Below are 22,167 nucleotides of genomic sequence, written 5' to 3' on the forward strand. Positions count from 1 at the left end.
TGCAGCTTCTGTGGTTGCGTGTCTCTGTCTTTCAGAGCTGCAGAAACTGGAATGAGCCAAGAGGGAGCGGAGCGGAGTAGGCGACACTCAAACCCAGATCTGGAATATTGGCATGTATTTAAGATGGAGCTGCTCATCTTTGGAAGACACAAGCCTCTCTAGCTTTGTAAATTCCAGCATAATGGTATAAAATGAAGTGTAGTCTATTAAGTAGGCTATTCCTCTATTCAATAGGACTGTTTCATCCGGATACAATGCTACCATTCAATATTATTTCTATATTAAATTATACAACTTTCCTTCACTGGATAACATTGGAGAATCCAGTCCGCGTTTTCCATGTGAGGAGCCTTGGAGCCTGGTGGTGGATAATAGCTGGTGGAGCTTGCTCTCTCTCTCTCATGCCATGCTGGGCCAGAAGGGCTCCGGGAGACAAGCATTTACCCATATCCGGGTTGGAGGAAAGGAAAAAAGTTTCATTTAAACCCGGACGACAAACTTCAGCATGAAGCCTCACTGACGGCGCCAAAGCCGCGGCTGTCAGCAACGCATTTCACCGCCGATTTTTACAAGCATTACAGCGCTATAACATAGCTTCGTTTTTCCATTGAATATTTTTTTCCTGCTTGTGTTTTTCCTCTGTCTGTATTTTTTTTTTGTGTGATAGTGTTCTGTGCGTCGGTCAGTGTCCCTGTCTAAAATGTTCAAGTGACAATGGCTGCGCAAGTGGCATCAGCACCGACATTAACTAATAATAAGAATAACACATTGTCTGGCAATTTGGGTCAAGAGATACATTCGGGGAAATCAGGAGGAGGAAATATATCGAGATCTGGAGAAATGCTTGGAGCTGTTGATGGGACTAACACAATGAATAATGTTGATCACCACCACCGAAATGAGCTCAACATGGTCAATTCAACTTATTCTCCGAATAACAATTCTGTCACACCGGAGAAGGATAGTGGAAATAACGTCACGTCGTCAGATTCGACGACCTCTCCGGGGGGGATGGAAACAGGGTTGATAGAGAACCATAAACTGAAAAATGTTGGGAGTGGAGATCCCCCTCAGCACCTCACACCGCCGCAACAGCAGTCACAATTTAACCCGTTTCCTCAGCATCAGCAGCGCCAGATACAAAGTAACAACAACAACAACAGTCAAGCCACAAGGGGAGAGAGTGAGAATCACCATCACGGAGGGAAGAGGGGTGTTTTGGGGAGCCAGTCAGAGCAGCAGATGCTAAATAAAGGTGATGGGGATCATACCTGTAAACCAGGGGAGCGGATGGGTGCTAGGTATGAACATTCCAACTTGGGACCAACGACCAACAACATCATCAGCCAGCCCCAGAGCGCGGGAGGAAACAGCGAGTTTAATAACTACTATGGCACTTCCAGAGTAGGGCCCTGCTATGATCAACATGGCGGACAACAAAGCACAGGGATGGGGATGATGCACTCTTCGGGACCCAACAACATGGATCCAGTGCACAACTCCCAAGAAGGGTACCACAACAGCCACTACAACCACTATCCTGGCTACCGGCAGGGCTACTGTGGCGCGGGCTATGGCATGATGGCCCCGTCCAGACAGGGCAGTAACATGCTGATTGGCCCTGGCAGCAACACTCCAGCTGGCCATGTCAAGGCTGCTATGGGAGCTGCTGCCTGCGGTTCTGGTGGAAGTGTTGGGGGCTTTCAGAGATTCCCAGGACAGAGTCAGCATCCTACCGGGGCCACCCCGACACTAAACCAATTACTGACATCTCCAAGTCCAATGATGCGAGGTTATGGAAGTGGCTATCAAGACTATAACAGTCCCTCTGCACAACAACAAGATGGCATCGGCCTGGGCAAAGACATGACTTCTCAGTATGGCTCCACAACCCATGGCTGGCCAGGGCAACAGAGAAATCACCCGTCCATGAGTCCTGGAAACGGAGGGCCAGGTATCAGCAGACCACAGGTAAATACTAGTTTTACAAACTCAGCTGTACTCTGAGTCACACCTGTCATGTTTGTAGAGTTGTTGAAATGTGTTATTACACAGAAACTAATAATCCCTCTCGACTTCACATAAATATGATGTTTGTCGGTGAATAACGCACTTCTAAATATTAATCTAGCTGTAAAGTAATTGGAGAAGATAATACTGGCTGGTTTTAGATCTGCTCAAGGTGACTCTTGCGAGAAAAACAATAGCCTGTCAGTCACGTATTTGTGCGATACGGGCAATATTTCAAAACAGAGATTTTACACAATTAATATAGGCTATTAGTCGTAAATAGGCTTGGGAACTCAATATAATTTTGCGCGTAAAGGTGCGTTAAACAGAATACAATTATAATTATTAATATGTATTTGGTTAAAATCGTTGCAATGCATTTACCTTGACTGTGTGTTGATTATTTCCCACACATATTTTAATTGAAGAGCTTTATTTGTGTAAGATATTACGCATTTACATTATTTAATTAAAAACAATTATTTATGTTGGAGATTCGCCCTCTTGCGGACGTGGTTGCAGACACCTAGAAAAACGTTATTTGGAGGGACGCGCTGTATAGGGTCTCGACGAATTAAAACGTTACCCATTCATTAATATTGTTTTTAATTACAAATATGTCCAAATTACATATTCAAAATGTATATATTTGAATTAGCAATCGATGTTTGCGCATATAGTATAGTCGCTATGACTGTCGAAGGCGAGGCGTGTCTGTGTATCACGCTGTCCGCCTGGGTTATTTATTGGAAAGGAAGTAGGCTTTCTCTCCATTGCAAGGTTTTGGAATTTGAATTGTGGAGGTGAAGTGGATGTAAAACTCCCCAAACGACTCCCTCTGAGTTGACATCAAATCTGCCATCTGATTGGCTCTCCGTCTCCCCACAAGGGTGCCTAGCGCTTCTCATGTAAAAAGTGCTGAACCCTCTGTTCAGGCGCTTGACCCGGAGCGTGGTGGGAGACGGGGACGGACTATTCATAACGTTGCCTATAGAACGACATCTTCGAGGCTATAGAATAATGAAGAGTTGTATATATACATTATGCCTTTTGGTTGTGTTATCATGAATGGATACATTTTTATTGTCAAGGATGAACTCTGCTGAAAATGACCCAGATATTTGACCCCAGGGCAAAGTGGAGGTGTGGCCTAGGTGTGGTCTTTCACTCTCTTCCAAACAAAACACAAGGCTACTTTTCTGTAGTTCCCAGGAAGACCTGTGTGCATGGGGGATTTTGAGGAATTGTTTTTATTGTAGAGGGCCTAGTAATTCCATAGTAATAATAGCCCATATTTTATAGCTTAGACATGTCATTCAACAGATCATAAATGATTTGTCTGAAGTAGTTTTAGTACAGTCATAATTTAGGACGTTTGGAAGGCCCCCTTTGTAATATTAATTAAATGCTTTTCATGCCACAAATAGTTATTATATTATATACTGTATTTTGGATGCACAACAACCACAGTGCTAAGCATCTACAATACGTCATACACATCTATATCATTGTCATGCTTTTAGTCTTACATAACTGTACAGGAAAATAATTCAAAGTCATTTAAAAAATATTATGCCAGGTTTTAGAATAGCAATATTTATGTCAGGTTAGCATTTTTCGTCATGAATCTTGTTCTGGAGGCAGTTCTGCAGAGAAGTCACTAGCTGGCACAGCCACAAAGTCAAGCAATATGATTTTTAACCAACCCTAAACCCTAACATTAACCACACTAATAACCCTAATGCCTAAACCTAAGCTCATTTTTGTTTTCAGGAATTTTTACAATATAGACATTTTTTTCCTTGCAGCTGGCCTATCTAAGGGGAAATCTCTCAGTTCTGCCTCCAGGTCAACACTCGTGACATTATACGGCAACCTGCATATTTATGACAATTTTCCGTGCCATCTAAACATTATGAACAGCGGTGGTTATAATCATAGTTAGTCATTGGAGGGTAATGATTGTATGTGATGCATACCATAGCCGAGCAGGGCAGCCATTATGTTAATACGCCTCTCCTTCAGCCTCAGAGAATAATAGCTTCCAAATTGTAATTGGTAAATAAATTGTAGCAATCATATTTGGCCCTAATATTTAAAGACATCAGTGGGCTAAAGATGCACATTATAAGCATACATTTACAAGCAGAATAAATCTCTAGAGGATATCAACTAAATTCATCTCTTATTATTAAAATAATGTACAATATGTTTTGCACAGGTTGCATGCAGTTGAACTTGGTATTTACTTTTTATTTCTTTATTTTCATACAACAATGTATTTTATTTTGAACCTGGAGTAGAGATTGTGTTTTAGTTGTTTCATATGAACAGAAATCCTGTATACATGTGGATAAACAGGTTTGTAATCGACTGTGAGAGGTTCCTCAGTCAGTGCACCAACAGGGGTTGTGTGTCAGGACCTAATGTGGTCTAATGTGCATCCTCCGTTTGAGCCATGATCTGGCTTTAAGCACCTCAAAGTCTCTCTCTGTGTGTGTGTGTGTGTGTTTGATTAAACATGCTTCAATCACCTGTCGGCAGAATCTCCCTCTTTCAAGTTCATTTCCTCCCCACTGCCCCTCTACAGGAGCAAGCACTGTGAAAACACTTTCCTCATTTAAAACAGACTGGGAGGTGAAGACACACACACACACACACACACACACACACACACACACACACACACACACACACACACACACACACACACACACACACACACACACACACACACACACACAGACACACACACACACACACACACGGTAGAACTACAGGAAGGAGACCCCTAGTTGAAGCTACTCTTTTGTCCAAATTGCAGTGTCCCGGATTTTCAATTACTCTAGCCTATTTGATTGAGGAAATGGACAGAGGAAGAGAGAGAGTCCCTGTGATCAGTTAGTGGTCTGTCTGCTTTTGCACACTGTTCCTTAGTTTCTCATCAAATAGGTCAAATCATAACAAATCCAATCAAATTTGATTGGTTATGTACACATGGTTAGCTGATGTTAATGCGAGTGTAGCGAAATGCTTGTGCTTCTAGTTCCGACAGTACAGTAATATCTAACAAGTCATCTAACAATCCCACAACAACTACCTAATACACACACATCTAAAGGGATGGAGTAAGAATAAATACAAATGCATATACATGGATAAGCGATGACCGAGCGGAATAGGCAAGATGGAATAGATGGTATTAAATACAGTATATACATATGAGATGAGATATGTAAGATGCAGAATGTAAACATTAAAGTGGCATTATTAAAGTGACTAGTGATCCATTTATTAAAGTGGCCAATGATTTCAAGTCTGTATGTAGGCAGCAGCCTCTGTGTTAGTGATGGTTGTTTAACAATCTGATGGCCTTGAGATAAAAGGTGTTTTTCAGTCTCTCGGTCCCAGTTTTGATGCACCTGTACTGACCTCACCTTCTGGATGGTAGCGGGGTGAACAGGCAGTGGCTCAGGTGGTTGATGTCCTTGATGATCTTTTTGGCCTTCCAATTCTGCCAGTAAAGAAACACACAAAAATGTTAGTTTTTTGACACAGGGCTTATTATATTCTCTCAATCTAGTTATGCCTTTCAGTCTTTAAAACATGTGTTCACTTATTTACAGTATAAGGGTAATACACTGCAGTGTGTATGTATATGTGTGTGTGTGTGTGTGCGCGATTGCATGTCCTTGTATATTTGGCTTTATGTTCATATTCTTGCTTGACTGTCTGGGTTTGTATGCACATTATTTAATATGTCAGTGTGTGTGTGTGTGTGTGTGTGACAGCGCAGTGTAGAGCAGACAGATGTAGCCTCGTCAGCACTAGTTCTCCAGCCTCAGCTCCTTCCCTTGCTCGTCCACGCTTTCTTCATGTTGCTTTGTTTTCATCTCAGGCTCTCCTAGCCTAGCACTGATTAGGAACAACACAGTGAAATGTTCATTTGCTCTGTTGTTCCCGATAAGGGTCTGACAGACGGCCAGGGTTTTCATCTTGCTGGATGAAACACAATGCTCATGAGCGTAATTGGCAACTAGATTATCCTGGGACTGCCCATGATTTTCTTAAAATGCCAATTAATTCAGATTTGCCATAAAGAAATTGACCAGTCGGAGCGTTGACTGTACGTATAATTAGCTCGCTAATAAAATAATTGTAACTTTTTGTTCTGGCCTGTGATGCATTGTTTTTGTTTGGATTTTGGCTATTTGGAGTTTAGGATGCTAGGTTATTCCCAATCCCAAACTGCATGGTAATGCTGCACTACATGATTGAGGTAGTTCAAACCCATAGCCTCTTTGTGTCCTAATGGATTTGTTATTTTGACGTGAACATTTCTACATGACTGATGTACATAACAGACGTCTGGATGACATTGATAGACAGGACCGGCTCTATGGACATAACAGACGTCTGGATGACATTGATAGACAGGACCAGCTCTATGGACATAACAGACGTCTGGATGACATTGATAGACAGGACCAGCTCTATATAGAGAACATGGTGAGATTCTGCTACCTAACCCTTCTCTCTGAGCATGGCCTTTATCAGTGGTAGCCAGTACACACTCTCGGGCTGTGGAGAGAACGAGAGTACATCACTAGGGCTGAGCTTCCTGCCATCCAGGACCACTACACCAGGCGGGGTCAGAAGAAGGCCCTAACGATTGTCAAACACTCCATCCACCCAAGTCATGGACTGTTCTCTCTGCTACCGCATGGCAAGTGGGACCGATGCACCAAGTCTGGAACCAACAGGACCCTGAACAGCTTCTACCCCAAGCCATAAGACTGCTAAATAGTTAGTTAAATAGTTAACCAAATCGCTACCAGACTATCTGCATTGACCCTTTTTGCATGAACTCTTTTGACTCATAAAATCAAAATAACATTTTATTAGTCACATGCGACGAAAACCTTACGGTGAAATGCTTACGAGCCCCTAACCAACAATGCAGTTTCAAATAAATGCAGATAAGAATAAGAGATAGAAGTAACAAGTAATTAAAGATCAGCAGAAAAATAACAATAGCGAGACTATATACAGGGGGGTACCGATACAGAGTCAATGTGCAGGGGCACTGGTTAGTTGAGGTAGTATGTACATGTAGGTAGAGTTATTAAAGTGACTATGCATAGATGACAACAGAGAGTAGCAGTGATGTAAAGAGAGGGTGAGGGCACTGCAAATAGTCTGGGTAGCTATTTAACTAGATGTTCCGGAGTCTTATGGCTTGTGGGTAGAAGCTGTTTAGAAGCCTCTTGGACCTGGACTTGGCGCTCTTGTACCGCTTGCCGTGAGGTAGCAGAGATAACAGTCTATGACTAGGGTGGCTGGAGTCTTTGACAATTTTTAGGAGCTCTCTCTGACACTGCCTGGTATAGAGGTCCTGGATGGCAGGAAGCTTGGCCCCAGTGATGTACTGTGCCGTTTGCACTACCCTCTGTAGTGCCTTGCGGTCGGTGACCGAGGATTTGCCATACCAGGCAGTGATGCAACCAGTTATGATGCTCTCGATGGTGCAGCTGTAGAACCTTTTTAGGATCTGAGAACCCAAGCCAAATCTTTTCATTCTCCTGAGGGGGAATAGGTTTTGTCGTGCCCTCTTAATGACTGTCATGGTGGACCATGTTAGTTTGTTGGTGATGTGGATGCCAACAAACTTGAAGCTCTCAACCTGCTCCACTGCAGCCCTGTCAATGAGAATGGGGGCATGCTCGGTCCTCTTTTTCCTGAAGTCCACAATCATCTCCTTTGTCTTGGTCACATTGAGAGAGAGGTTGGTGTCCTGGCACCACACGGCCAGGTCTCTGTCCTCCTCCCTATAGGCTGTCTCATCGTTGTCGGTGATCAGGCCTACCACTGTTGTGTCATCTGCAAATTTAATGATGGTGTTGGAGTCGTGCCTGGCCGTGCAGTCATGCGTGAACAGGGAGTACAGTAGGGGACTGAACACGCACCCCTGATGTGCCCCTGTGTTGAGGATCAGCGTGGCGGATATGTTGTTACCTACCCTTTCTACCTGGGGGCGGCCTGTCAGAAAATCCAGGATCCAGTTGCAGAGGGAGGTATTTAGTCCCAAGGTCCTTAGCTTATTGATGAGCTTTGAGGGCACTATGGAGTTGAACGCTGAAATGTAGTCAATAAATAACACTCTCACATAGGTGTTCCTTTTGTCCAGGTGGGAAAGAGCAGTGTGGAGGGCAATAGAGATTGCATCATCTGTGGATATGTTGGGGCGGTGTACAAATTGGAGTAGGTCTAGGGTTTCTGGGATGATGATGTTGATCTGAGCCTTGACCAGCCTTTCAAAGCACTTCATGGCTACAGACGTGAGTGCTACGGGTCGGAAGTCATTTAGGCAGGTTACCTTAGTGTTCTTAAGCACAGGGACTATGGTGGTCTGCTTAAAACATGTTGGTATTACAGACTCAGATAGGGAGAGGTTGAAAATGTCAGTGAAGACACTTGCAAGTTGGTCAGCTTATGCTCGCTGTACACGTCCTGGTAATCTGTCTGGCCCTGTAGCCTTGTGTATGTTGACCTGTTTAAAGGTCTTACTCACATCGGCTGTGGAGAGCGTGATCACATAGTCTTCCGGAACAGCTGGTGCTCTCATGCATGTTCAGTGTTATTGGCCTCAAAGCAAGCATAGAAGTAGTTTAGCTCATCTGGTAGGCTTGTGTCACTGGGCTAGGTGGTCCAGAGTTCTTTTTCCTCTGGTTGCACATTTAACATGCTGATAGAAATTTGGTAAAACTGATTTAAGTTTCCCTGCATTAATGTCCCTGGCTACTAGGAGCGCCGCCTCTGGGTGAGCGTTTCCTTGTTTGCTAATGGCGGAGTACAGCTCATTCAGTGCTGTCTTAGTGCCAGTCTCTGACTGTGGTGGTATGTAATCAGCTACAAAGAATACAGATTAAAACTCTCTCAGTGGGTAGTGTGGTTGTCAGCAATTGGGTGCAGCAATGTAGCGGAGTCAGGTGCAGGACACAGGTTTTGAGCAACACAACTGAGTTTACTCAAAAAGTCAAGCAAAATTCCAAATAGGAACATACATACACACTAGCACAATCAACAACCACGAAAGACACCAACAATCACGGACATAACAGAAATCTATGCCAGAGGGTTAAATAAGGAACATGATATGGGAATTGAAACCAAGTGTGTGTAATACAGACAAAACAAAACGAAACTGAAACATGGATCGGTGGTGACTAGAAAGCCGGTGACGTCGACCACCGAACACCACCCGAACATGGAGAAGGGCCGACTTCGGCGGAAGTCATGACAGTGGTCTACAGCTCATCAGCTTATCATGCTCTGCTGCTACTGTTTACTATCTGTCACTTTACCCATACCTATATGTACACATCTACCTCAATTACCTCGTACTCCTGCACGTTGGAATTCATTATGTATTTATACCTTGTGTGATTTTTCTATTATTTTACTATTTTTCTCTCTGTATTGTTGGGAAGGGCCCATAGGTAAGCGTTTCACTGTTAGTCTACACCTGTTGTTTAAGAAGCATGTGACAAATACATTTTTTTATATGTGGTTCCTGGGCTGGATCAGAAGCCTGCCATCACTGACTCGTCTGTCTGTCTGTCGGTCTGTCTGAGGCACCAGGGAAGCTCCGTTCAGAGCACCCAGCCTAGCTTCTCTCTCTCTGGTTATTTCTCTCAGCAGGGGTGTGAAGATGGCCACGCAGAGTGTCTTTTCTTGGGAGAGAGAGAGTGAGGCAATCTGAAAAATATGGAAACATTGCAGCGGGCGGCAGCAGAATTTGAACTCAGTCACACAAGGCTACTGAGTCATGGGGTTGACTTCCGAGAAGGAGAGAGGGAGAAAGAGAGGGGAAATATTCAAGTATTTAGAGCCCTCCATCTGAAACTTGCCCCAGCCTCTCCAAGAAGGTAAATGAAAGGGATGGAAACACAGTATGTGTTTAGGAGCAGAGTGGTTGGTCAGATGATTTCTGCCTGCCCGTGGTTTTCCCTCTCTCTCTGGTACCCTGGAGCTATCGTATTCCCCTCAAACAGTGGTGTGCCGTTCGTGTGGGGCAGGCAGGCTGGTGGAGCGGGAGGGCTGGGAGCCATGCTGGAGGGGAGGGCTGGGCAGGGAGCCAGGCTGGAGGGGAGGGCTGGGCAGGGAGCCATGCTGGAGGGGAGGGCTGGGCAGGGAGCCAGGCTGGAGGGGAGGGCTGGGCAGGGAGCCAGGCTGGAGGGGAGGGCTGGGCAGGGAGCCAGGCTGGAGGGGAGGGCTGGGCAGGGAGCCAGGCTGGCAGGCAACCCTTTGGTGGCCTCTTTCACCTCCCACAATCCCTCTGACCTTCACACATGCAAATTAGCCACGTGCAGACAGTGAATGGGAGGAGGGCTTACCCCCCTTCTCTAAGAGGAAAAGGGATCTCTATTTCTCAATTCAATTTCATTTTCAATTTAAGGGGCTTTATTAGCATGGGAAACATATGTCTACATTGCCAAAGCAAGTGAAGTAGATAATAAACAAAAGAGAAATAAACAATAAAAAATGTACAGTAAACATTACACTCACAAAAGTTCCTAAAGAATAAAGACATTTCAAATGTCATATTATGTCTATATACAGTGTTTTAATGATATGCAAATAGTTAATGTACAAAAGGGAAAATAAATAAACATAAATATAGGTTGTATTTACAATGGTGTTTGTTCTTGACTGGTTGCCCTTTTCTTGTGGCAACAGGTCACAAACCTTGCTGCTGTGATGGCACACTGTGGTATTTCACCCAGTAGATATGGGAGTTTAACAACATTGGGTTTGTTTTCGAATTCTTTGTGGACCTGTGTAATGAGAGGGAAATATGTCTCTCTAATATGGTCATACATTTGGCAGGAGGTTAGGAAGTGCAGCTCAGTTCCCACCTTATTTTGTGGGCAGTGTGCACAGAGTATGTACATAGTCCTTCATTTTGGTTCAGTCACAGTGATCAGGAATTCAGAACTCTCTGTTTAGGACCAAATAGCAAATAGCAAATAGCATTCTCTCTTTCTATCCATCTGCCCCTCTCTCTTCCCACTCTCTCACTTCCTCTTCCCTTCTCTCTCTCTTCCTCTTCCCTCTCTCTCTCCCTCTTCCCTCTCTCTCTTCCTCTTCCCTCTCTTTCTTCCTCTTCCCTCTCTCTCTCTCCCCCCCTCCCTCTTCCTCTTCCTCTGCATCAGTATGGGAGGGAGAGGGTTCTAGAAGAGGAGAACAGTGAGAAGTGTTGGTATGCTACAGATCCTATCCAATATTTATACACAGATGATATCTATATCATTCTGACATCATCCACTTCCCCTTTGCCCACTTAGAGAATGCTAGATGACAGGCTGGCACTGACTTAATGTGTGCGTGCCTGCGTGTGTATGCATGTGTGTGTGTGTGTGTGTGTGTGTGTGTGTGTGTGTGTGTGTGTGTGTGTGTGTGTACAGGTGCCAATGATGGGCAGAATTCTCTGCCTGACTGCTGGAGACTCTGCTGAACAGTTAGCGGCTGATCCAGTTTCTTCATTTGTCTCATTGAGACATGCCAGTATGGCAGTTTGTTAACATGTGGCTAGATGTGTTTGATGAACAATATGCAGCTGGTTCTCTATTGTTTTAATTTTAATACATTTTAATTAACACTTATTTTCTTTCTGAAAAAATTATAAACAGGTTAGTAATGTTGTTTCTCTCACTTTAAAACTTTATCGACAACACAGTGATATAAATTCATAAATCTAGACACTTCACATTCTCTTTTATCACATTATCTTTTATCACTCTCTCTCTCTCTCTCTCTCTGCTCTGTAGTTACTAGCAGCAGTAGGGGAAGATCAAGCAGACATACTCTATACTCTGGTTGATTCACCCCAGCCCAACCATCTGATTACAATAGACAGAATGGCAACCGTTGATCTGGCAAATTGACCGTGTGAGAAGGTGTGATGATGGTAGAGATGATTTAGAGCCTCTGGTCAGATGTGGGACTGTGGTGACCACCTCTGTCTGAACAGGCTGTCATTTACACCAATTAAAGCAATTAGAGCAATTATGTCATCTCGATCCCCACCACACCCCAGGCCACAAAAACACTGGCTGATTGGACAAAATATGGATATTGTGTCTGTGTAAGCGTACTTGCAAACAAACTCAATAAGCCTGTTCAAGTATTTCTGTGCTGAAATAATTTGGGAAGGTTGGTTTGGAAATACACTATATATACAAAAGTATGTGGAAACCCCTTCAAATGAATGGATTTGGCTATTTCAGCCACACTTGTTGCTGGCAGGTATATAAAACCAAGCACACCGCTGTGCAATCTCCATAGACAAACATTGACAGGAGAATGGTCTTACTGAAGAACTCAGTGACTTTCAACTTGGCACCGTCATAGGATGCCACCTGTCCAACAAGTCAGTTCGTCATATTTCTGCCCTGTTAGATCTGCCCCGGTCAACTGTAAGAGCTGTTATTGTGAAGTGGAAACGTCTAGGAGCAACGACTGCTCAGATCGGGACCACCGAGTGCTGAAGCACGTAGCGCGTAAAAATGAAAGCAACGTCAGCATGTGGCTGGGAAATTGGTTTTCCAGCCGCACACAGTCCTAAGATCACCATGTGTAATGCCAAGCGTCGGGTGGAGTGGTGTAAAGCTCGCTGCCATTGGACACTGGAGCAGTGGAAACGCGTTCTCTGAAGTGATGAATCACGCTTCACCATCTGGCAGTCCAACGGACAAATCGCGTTTTGGAGGATACCAGGAGAACGCTAACCTGCCCGAATGCATAGTGCCAGCTGTAAAGTTTGGTGGAGGATGAATAATGTTCTGGGGCTGTTTTTCATGGTTCAGGCTAGGCCCCTTAGTTCCAGTGAAGGGAAATCTTAATGCTACAGCATACAAATCAAATCTTATTTGTCACATGCACCGAATACAACAGGTATTACCTTGAAACGCTTACTTACAAGCCCTTAACCAACAAGGCAGTTTTAAGAAAATAGAGTTAAGAAGTTACAATGACATTCTAGATTCTGTGCTTCCAACTTTGTGGCAACCGTTTGGGAAAAGCCCTTTCCTGGCACAAAGCGAGGTCTATACAGAAACGGTTTGTCGAGATCTGTGTGGAATAACTTCACTGGCCTGCACAGAGCCCTGACCGAAACCCCTTTGGGATGATTTGGAATGCCAACTGCAGGCCTAATCACCCAACATCAATGTCCGACCTCACTAATGCTCTTGTGGTTCAAATCAAATCAAATGTATTTATATAGCCCTTCGTACATCAGCTGATATCTCAAAGTGCTGTACAGATTGAATGGAATCATGTCCCCGCAGCAATGTTCCAACATCTAGTGGAAAGCCAGAAGAGTGGAGGCAGTTATAGCAGCAAAGGGGGGACCAACTCCATTTTAATGCCCATGATTTTGGAATGAGACAAGCATCAATATATTCATTTACAAACCAGTTTGTACCTACACTAGTTACACTTCAAGTATATTGTTTGAGCAATAGCATATAGAACTAATTTAAAATGAAATGCAAAAGGAGAGTTTGTTATTGGTTTGGCATCTTTTCACTAAAAGCTACTAGTGCTGTGAGCAGGAGACAGAGGCTTGCTGTCACACCACCTCCCTACCAATACCATGTTGTGTCTTCTTGATGAACATCCATTGGTATTGTTGGACAAACATGTAAAGGTTACTATAATGTCAGCTGTATGTCAGAAGGGATGCTGTTTGCCCTGTTGTAGATCACATTAGCATAATCCATAGTTTGGCTAACAAAGTGTTCCTTTGCCCAGTGTGAAGGCTGAGACATGAGACATGCTCTGGGTTAGAATGGATCTGGGTGGTGGGTGTGATGAGGACACCCAGAGATATTTATCAGCCAAATGTACAGTATATTACACTGTATATAGAGTTTATGCCTTACAATGTCTCTGTGTGTGTGTATTTGTTTGTGTGCTGGAAACCACAGACATGCTGAGTACTGTCTGGAACATTCAGTGACATTGACATAATTGCAGACGTAGCTTTAGTGGTTTCTAAAATGTTATCTCTCTCTCCACCCCCCCCCCCCCCCCCCTCTCTCTCTCTCTCTCTCTCTCTCTCTCTCTCTCTCTCTCTCTCTCTCTCTCTCAGTCTCTCTCTCTCTCCCCCTCCTCCCTCCCCCCTCTCTCTCCCCTCCTCTCTCTCCCCCCCTCTCTCTCCCTCTCTCCCCTCCTCTCTCTCTCCCCCCCTCACTCCCCCCCCCCCCTCTCTCTCCCCTCCTCTCCCCCCCCCTCTCTCCCCCCCTCACTCTCTCCCCCCACCCCTCTCTCTCTCTCTGTCTCGCTCTCTCTCCCTCCCCTCTCCCCCCCCCCCTCTCTCTCTCTCGCTCCCCCCCTCTCTCTCCCTCTCTCTCTCTCGCTCCCCCCCTCTCTCTCACTCTCTCTCCCCCCTCTCTCTCTCGCCCTCCCTCTCTCCCCTCCTCTCTCTCTCTCTCTCTCCCCCCTCTCTCTCCCTCTCTCTCTCTCGCTCCCCCCCTCTCTCTCCCTCTCTCTCTCTCGCTCCCCCCCCTCTCTCTCACTCTCTCTCCCCCCCTCTCTCTCTCACCCTCCCTCTCTCCCCTCCTCTCTCTCTCCCCCCCTCTCTCTGTCATTATCACACACTGTCGTTCTAGTTCTCTCTCCTCTCTCTTTTCTTTCTCTGCCCACGTCGCTCTTATACCTCTACTATCTCTCTTTATTGCTCTGTCTCTCTCTTTCCCAAAGTGTTTTCAACTCTCCTCTCCCTCCTCCTCCCCAGTCAGCCAGTCCTTGGTGTTGACCTTCAGTGCTGTAGTTAGGTAGTTAGTGGATGACTGTGGTGCTGCCTGCCTGCTGCACTCATTAAGCATTAAAGATGAATAGTTCCATTATAGGAGAGGAGGAAAAAAGACAATCAGTCCAATTAGAGATAATTAAGCGCTTGGAGGGCGAGAGGAGCTGAAGGACGAGGAGACCTGGGCTCTGTAAGTCCTCCTCAGCCCCAGCAGGTGTGTGTGTTTGGGGGGGTTACTGAGGCTTGGGGGTCAGTGGAAACACCTCTTGTTGACCTGTGACCCCTAACCCTGTGTCACTCCCCCTGTCAGCCCCGTGGCATGATGGGAGCTTGTTAAAGAGAGGATGTTTGAAATGCCAAGCCAATACCATCACCTTAACGAACATGCGCACACTTTCATTCTTTCCTTCATGGATTTTATGCTGATGCACCTTCAATATTTATTATGCTGGGATGAAGGAGAAATCCAGGGTCAGAGTCTGAAATCAACTCCCTCTCTGTTTTCTCTATCAGGACCCTGTTTATTTGTACATTGTTAGTTTGTTATCACTTGGGTCTACTGTGAGATGTACAGTATTTACCTAATTTCTCCCTTCATGTTTTCATCATTATGTGGTGAAATTGAAACAGCTGTACTCCTCTGGGTGTTGCACATGTAGGCCAATAAAAATAATCTGCCACTTGGAGAAATGAGAGAGAAATGAGGACGAGCCTCCTCCAATGGGAGCACTGCTGCTGTCCTAATGGGAAACTCAGGTGGGTCAATATTACATTGTTCAGACACTGAGGAGCAGGAATCTGAGGGAGCTTTATATCACCTGACAGATACATTAGATTGAGCAGAAGTATTTCACAGATTAAAAAAGGGGATTATACATATGTCGTTATGGGTTTGTATTGTGGAATCCTGTGAATGTGTGTTTCAGAGGTAAATAGTGCGTGACAGAGGGCCTATTCTCCTTGTGTTAGGGCCCCTGCCTTCTGCCTTGTGTGTGTTTGTGTAGTTAGGCGTGCAGCTAGCTCTGGTTTCTACTTGTCAGTCGCCTCTGTTCCCTCTATTCCCTGCTCAGGCCAGTCACTATGGGCCCTGTGCGCATCAGAAACCATTATATCTAATGGCTTTTCCACATATCATTCTCCCTGTGTTATGACTCTTATTTTATGACTGCTAACATATCAAATATTGAAATAAACAGAATAGGGGCTGGCTGATGCTGGAGGGAGAGACATGCATTTCCGTGCACACAGGCTGCAGGCAGACAGCGAGAAAGAAGAGAAAGAAGAGAGGGGGAAGAGAGGAGAGGAATGGAGGAAAATTTGTCAGACGTAGGGAAGAGAAATATTTAGCTTGCCTCCAACCAAAGTGGCGGAGGATGTTTTTTCCCATTTGCCTCGCAGTAGCTGGTGGCGGGCACCGGCAGAGGGTACATCCGTCAGCGTTTCTCCTGGGCCGGGGCCGACGGCGGGGCCCCAGTGGCTTGTAAAAGCAGACCAGCGTAGTGTACCAATATCAATCGCATGCCAAGGAGAGCGAGCTGGAGAGAAAGTTGACATAATAACAGAACATAGAGAGAGAGAGAGAGAGAGAGGGAGAGAGAGAGAGAGAGAGGGAGAGAGAGAGAGAGAGATAGAGAGAGAGAGAGAGAGAGAGAGAGAGAGAGAGAGAGAGAGAGAGAGGGAGAGGGAGAGAGAGAGAGAGAGAGAGAGAGAGAGAGAGAGAGAGAGAGAGAGAGAGAGGGAGAGAGAGAGAGAGAGGGAGAGAGAGAGAGAGAGAAAGCAACGTGCAAAGCAACAGGGTCTTGTGGCTGAGCCGAACCGAGCATCTTGCGTCTGGCTGCGTTAGTCGGAGGCCCATTACGTTCAGGCTAATCTTAAAATAATTAATTGTAAGTCGGTGCTTTTAAAGAGTATTGTAATTGAATCCTAAATTAGGCCTGGGAAAGAGGACACGTCCGGCTTTACTGTGAGCCTGCTCCCTTTCCCTCCCTCCCTCCTCCTCCTCCTCCATCACCTCTTCCTCACCCACCTCACTCCTCCCTCTATCCTTCAACCTCTCCCTACTTCATGCAGAGGAGAGAGAATGCGAGGCAGGAAATGCTAAAGAAATGCATATTTGGGGAAAAGTAGCCATCTATAACCTATCTGTGTTCTTTGAATTTAAATGATGTGTGTGTGAGTGGTGTGATGTATTGTGCTTGTAAAAGGGGCATTCCGTCAGGCTTTTATTCCTGTAAACAAATGTGAGATAAAGAAGAAAAGTGGAGTAATACAGTAAACAGAATGGAATGAATAAATGTAGCTTTTGTTGTGAATAATTTGTGAGGGATGGAAGAGAAAGCTATGTTTCCTCAGAGAAGATTGACATTTTGGTTTAATATTGTTACTGCTGACCGAATTGAAAGATATTGGATATTGGCAACGGCAGGGTTTGTGCATTGCTGTTGCCTTTGTTTTGCTATTGTTTTGCTCTCCATGGTCGTAGCCTAGGAATGGAGTCCTGCTCGGAGAGAACCTGTAAAAGCAGCTCAATGTGCTTCCACTTACCCATGCTGCCTCCCAGATGCTTGGCCTGCCTGCACCACAACCCCTCCCTGGCTCGCTGGATCAAAGCTCTGGGACGGGGCTGCCCTCCATAAAACATCTGCCTCTATGTGACTTGACGAGAGGCCACGGAGGAAAGGTGGTGTTGGCTTTGAGGTCAGATAGAGGGTTTGATCTCCATGGGGAAACATGGGAACCCTTATGGTGAGACCTGAACCAATTGTGTTGGATGTGTAGTTTACTGCTGGGTCTGTATTGGGCGTACTGGGACTATTAGAATAAATAGTGTAGGACGGACTCTTCTTCCTCTTATTATGTTTCTATCTATGGATCAAACAACACATTCCTTCCACAGTAGAAGTATTGTCAAGTGTCTGTCCACTGTCCAAGACTTCACAAACAGCTTGTTCTCCCAGCATCTGGCTCCAGATGTAATGATGAAGCCAAGTACACATGGTGAAATTAAGCAGACTGGGCAGTTCAATTGAAGGGATTGCTATGGCCTCTCTCTATGTTTTAATATGTCTGTGCTTTAAATACACAGCAATAAAAACCTGTTATGGTTGTAGTCTATTAAAAATAAGAGAAATGAAGGTGGGTATTTTTATTAACCAATTGCTTGTCCAGACCAGGGCGCATCTTGACAGTATTGGTGTTGATAAATAAAGCCTTAGTTCACTGTTCCATAGCCTTAGTCTTTAGTGATGCTTCTTCAGGCTGAGAGGCCTTGAAGTGTTTCCCCTGAGATTGTTTTTGCAGCAGTGGCAGAATTAGCAGGAGGGGGGTCTTCCTGGGGCATACATCAATAATGTGCGCCACTGCTAAATGCATTTAGGGGAAACACTGCATTGGGGTGTGGCTGGAGCCTGGGTGTGTGGCTGGAGCCTGGACAGGCATTAGGCTTTAGGCTTGCTCTCATTGATCGCTCAGCACCACCACACCATGTTCTCATCCAGTTTGCTGATTGATTCAGAGGTCTTAAGAGATTGGAAGCGACCTGGGCTCAGCGCTCTCCCCTGGATTGGCCTGGAGAGGCCATGGGGGTCACAGCCAGCCCATTTCCAGACAACTCCCGGGTCAACCAGCCCATTCAGCCAGAGGCACAGGGAATTAAGAGGAACATCAACACACTGATGCTCTTGCCTTGAGCCGCTTGGAAGGGGTGTAGGGTTGGGGGAGGGGGGACCTGGCTTTATCCCAGACAACCCCCCAAAAGACACGCATGCACACCCTCTCCATCCAGCCTCAGTTCTCTGAATGTAACTGCAGTGTGATGTATTCACCAGCCTGCTGTTGTCTCATCCATACAATGTCCTGACAATGATAAATCAACAGCAGCCAGTGCATCATGTAGAAAATGTTTTTCTAATTAACTTAGTAAATTTCCCGCTGCGCTATAAGACAGTCGCCGTGCCTCGTACGGAGTCCGATAATGAAATCAATTTGGTTCAAATTGTTTCAGGTGACTTTTAATGAGTATCTTATAACTGCCGGAGGATAGAAGGTCAGGATATCTGTTTGTTGTTTTATAAGTGATGGATCGCTCCACGGAAAACATGGATATCCAGAGAGGACTAGGCTGGGGTCCAAAGCACAATGACATCGTGTCATTCACTCCCTGTAGTGTAGTGGTGATTCACTAAGACTGCACTATGGGTTTGAATGCTGTACTTGAGGAGGGATAGAAGGTAGCACATCCAATGGATTGATGAAGACCTAAGGGTTGAATCATTGCCATAATAATTTGGGAGCGTTCTTTATACAGCAGTGCAGTCTTCCATTTTCATAATGCACGACTCGAGGCTATACTCCTCTTGCTCCATGGTTAAGGGAGCAGCTGAATAGCCTGTTTATTATTAGAGCAGCTAGAAGCAGAGAGGCTGATGAAAGAGAGAAGGAGAGAGTGTAGTTCTGCCCAGAGGAACCTTTAACTTCATTTGTGTATCTATTGCTCCTCTTAATATTCAATTCTGTATTTTTCCTCTTCTCTGAACACATTACCGGCGAATAGCCATTGCTAATTCATAAACACACTTGATAATTCTGCCTCATTTATAGTTATTGGAGCCAATAACTATTACTTCTCTTCCAGACCATTCTATTAGCCTAAGGGGTGATTCCCCTGAATCGCTAAAGTGTAGATTTAATATCAGTGTTTATGGAGGCTCTGGTCTCTAAAGAGAGAAAAAACACAGCACATTTCCTCAATAAACGAATAGCCTCTCCTCTCTCCCTGGGGCCATGGATTTATTGTGCTGTTTTTTTCCTCTTTCATATGGTTGCGGAACGCGCCCGGCGCCCCCAAGCGTCTCGTCTCCCCAGCAGCCTGCCTTTCTGCCTGGCTCTCTGCCTGGCTCTCTGCCTGGCTCTCTGCCTGGCTCTCTGCCTGGCCTGCCAGGCTCTCTGTCTCTGTCTGTCTCTGACTGGGAGGGAGCACATTCCTCTCGTGCCACCACTGCCCTCCCTCACATGAAATAACTGTGTAGCGGCTGAGGCTCTGTCCCAGGGTTCCTGCTGGCAGGAAGTGAAGCGTCTAGCACTCCAACCGAGCGCAGGTCAGGCCAGCTCCTCAGAGAGGCTGGGAGAGACAGACTCTTCTTTCTTTCTCCTCCACGTCAATATCAGCTCTATCTCCTCGTTCAGACAGCAACCAGCCAGCAGAGATAGGTCTGATCATCTAGTGTCTCTGATGATTTAATGGTAGAATGAATGGGTGCATCTGGCAGTGGCACGAACATGGCAGGCCTGGTATAACACTGACAATCCATTACTGTTGATAGACTGCCTGGTGAGAGATACAGGATACTGGCATGGATGTGGTGTGGTAAGAGCTGGGTTGGTATGTTCCATGTTGTTTGTGTCCCTGCTGCTGTGAATGTGTCTCTGTCTGTTAAGTGCTGTATTTGTTTTCATTCTGTGCTGGTGTGTTTGTGTCAAGTCGTCTCGTCGTCACAAGTCTCATTTTTACATTGAGTTTTTTTCCCAGGAGGATAAGAGTTCCTGCCATCCTCATCCTCAAACCCAATCTCTTCTCAGACAGATGAGCGCCCCTCCCTCCCTCTCTCATCCTCTCCCCCTCTCCCTCCCTCTGTTCCCTGCTCTAACGACGGCTGCGTGCTCGACGTGAGGAACCAAAAGCTCTGCCACTTTACTTTAGCGCAGGGGGATGTGTTTTCAGACACACGGGATGTGTTGTAAATATTGGTGTCAAACACGGAGGGCACTATTACCAACCAGCACCTCAGCATCCTAACACCAGGGAGAGCAATTACCAGCATGATCTCAACACAATAGTATGATGCTACTGCTGCCTGCCTGCATGACAACAACGGACTCTTATCTGCCTCCTCTCTCTCTCTCTCTCTCTCTCTCTCTCTCACACACATCTATATGACTCCTCTGTCTCTCTACTCTCTGTCAATCTCTCTCCCTCCCTGTAATAATTGAATGCATCTCATTCCTAGCCGGCCTTCATGCCTAGCTGCCTGTGCCACCAAGGACTGAGCCTGTTGGACTGAGGAAAGACAATTTGCTCCACCATGACTCCCCAGGGACCATTCACACGCTCACTGCTGACATTTGCTAAGAGACATTTTGCAACATGGCGATGATTGATATGTTAAGCAGATTGAGATTTTTGTCTTTATAAAGAGTCACTGATGCACTTTGAATTCAGTCCTGGGAAAGCACACTTTTTCACAAAGTCAATGTTGTTGTAGGGCTTTTAACCATTTACCAGCAGTGTAAGGTGCTGTTACAGGCTGATTGTTACATGGAGCCCCTCCGTAACATTAGTTTAAAAAATGCTTGACACAAGACCATTCACTTTAGTAGTTCAGTCTCAGTGACTGTGTAAAACAACCTCTCCCTCAACGTGGTTAAGACAAAGGAGATGATTGTGGACTACAGGAAAAGGAGGACCAAGCACGCCCCCATTCTCATCGACAGGGCTGCAGTGGAGCAGGTTGAGAGCTTCAAGTTCCTTGGTGTCTACATCACCAACAAACTACAATGGTTGAAGCACACCAAGACAGTCGTGAAGAGGGCACAACATAACCTATTCCCTCTCAGGAGAATGAAAATATTTGTCATGGCTCCTCAGATCCTAAAAAGGTTCTACAGCTGCACCATCGAGAGCGTCCTGACTGGTTGAATCACTACCTGGTATGGCAACTGCTCTGCCTCTGACCGCAAGGCACTACAGTGGGTTGTGTGTACGGCACAGTACATCACTGGGGCCAAGCTACCTGCCATCCAGGACCTCTATACCAGGCGGTGTCAGAGGAAGGTCCTAAAAATTGTCAAAGACTCCAGCCACCCTAGTCATAGACTGTTCTCTCTGTTACGAGCGCCAAGTCTAGGTCCAAGAGACTTCTAAACAGCTTCTTCCCACAAGCCATAAGACTCCTGAACAACTAATCAAATGGCTACCCAGACTATTTGCATTGCCAACCCCAATCTTTTATGCTGCTGCTGCTCTCTGTTTGTTATCTATGCATAGTCCCTTTAATAACTCTACCTACATGTACATTTTACCTCAATTACCTGACAAACCAGTACCCCCGCACATTGACTCTGTACCGGTACCCTCTGTATATAGCCTCCACATTGACTCTGTACTGGTACCCCCCTGTATATAGCCTCCACATTGACTCTGTACCGGTACCCCCTGTATATAGCCTCCACATTGACTCTGTACCGGTACCCCCTGTATATAGCCTCCACATTGACTCTGTACCGGTACCCCCGCACATTGACTCCGTACCGGTACCCTCTGTATATAGCCTCCACATTGACTC

The 22,167-nt window shown here is 45.5% G+C and overlaps 1 protein-coding gene across 1 annotated transcript in view; it reads left to right on the top strand.

Moving 5' to 3' along the window:
- Positions 1-415: 415 nt before the first annotated feature.
- Positions 416-22,167, top strand: part of LOC109893780 (AT-rich interactive domain-containing protein 1B) — a 352,299-nt gene continuing 330,547 nt past the window's right edge. The window contains exon 1 of the mRNA XM_031829069.1: positions 416-1,971. Coding sequence (XP_031684929.1) covers positions 715-1,971 — 1,257 coding nt within the window. The 5' untranslated portion in view covers positions 416-714. The remainder of the gene's footprint in view (positions 1,972-22,167) is intronic.

Source organism: Oncorhynchus kisutch, linkage group LG7 (genome assembly GCF_002021735.2).
Source record: "Oncorhynchus kisutch isolate 150728-3 linkage group LG7, Okis_V2, whole genome shotgun sequence".
Lineage (NCBI taxonomy): Eukaryota > Metazoa > Chordata > Actinopteri > Salmoniformes > Salmonidae > Oncorhynchus > Oncorhynchus kisutch.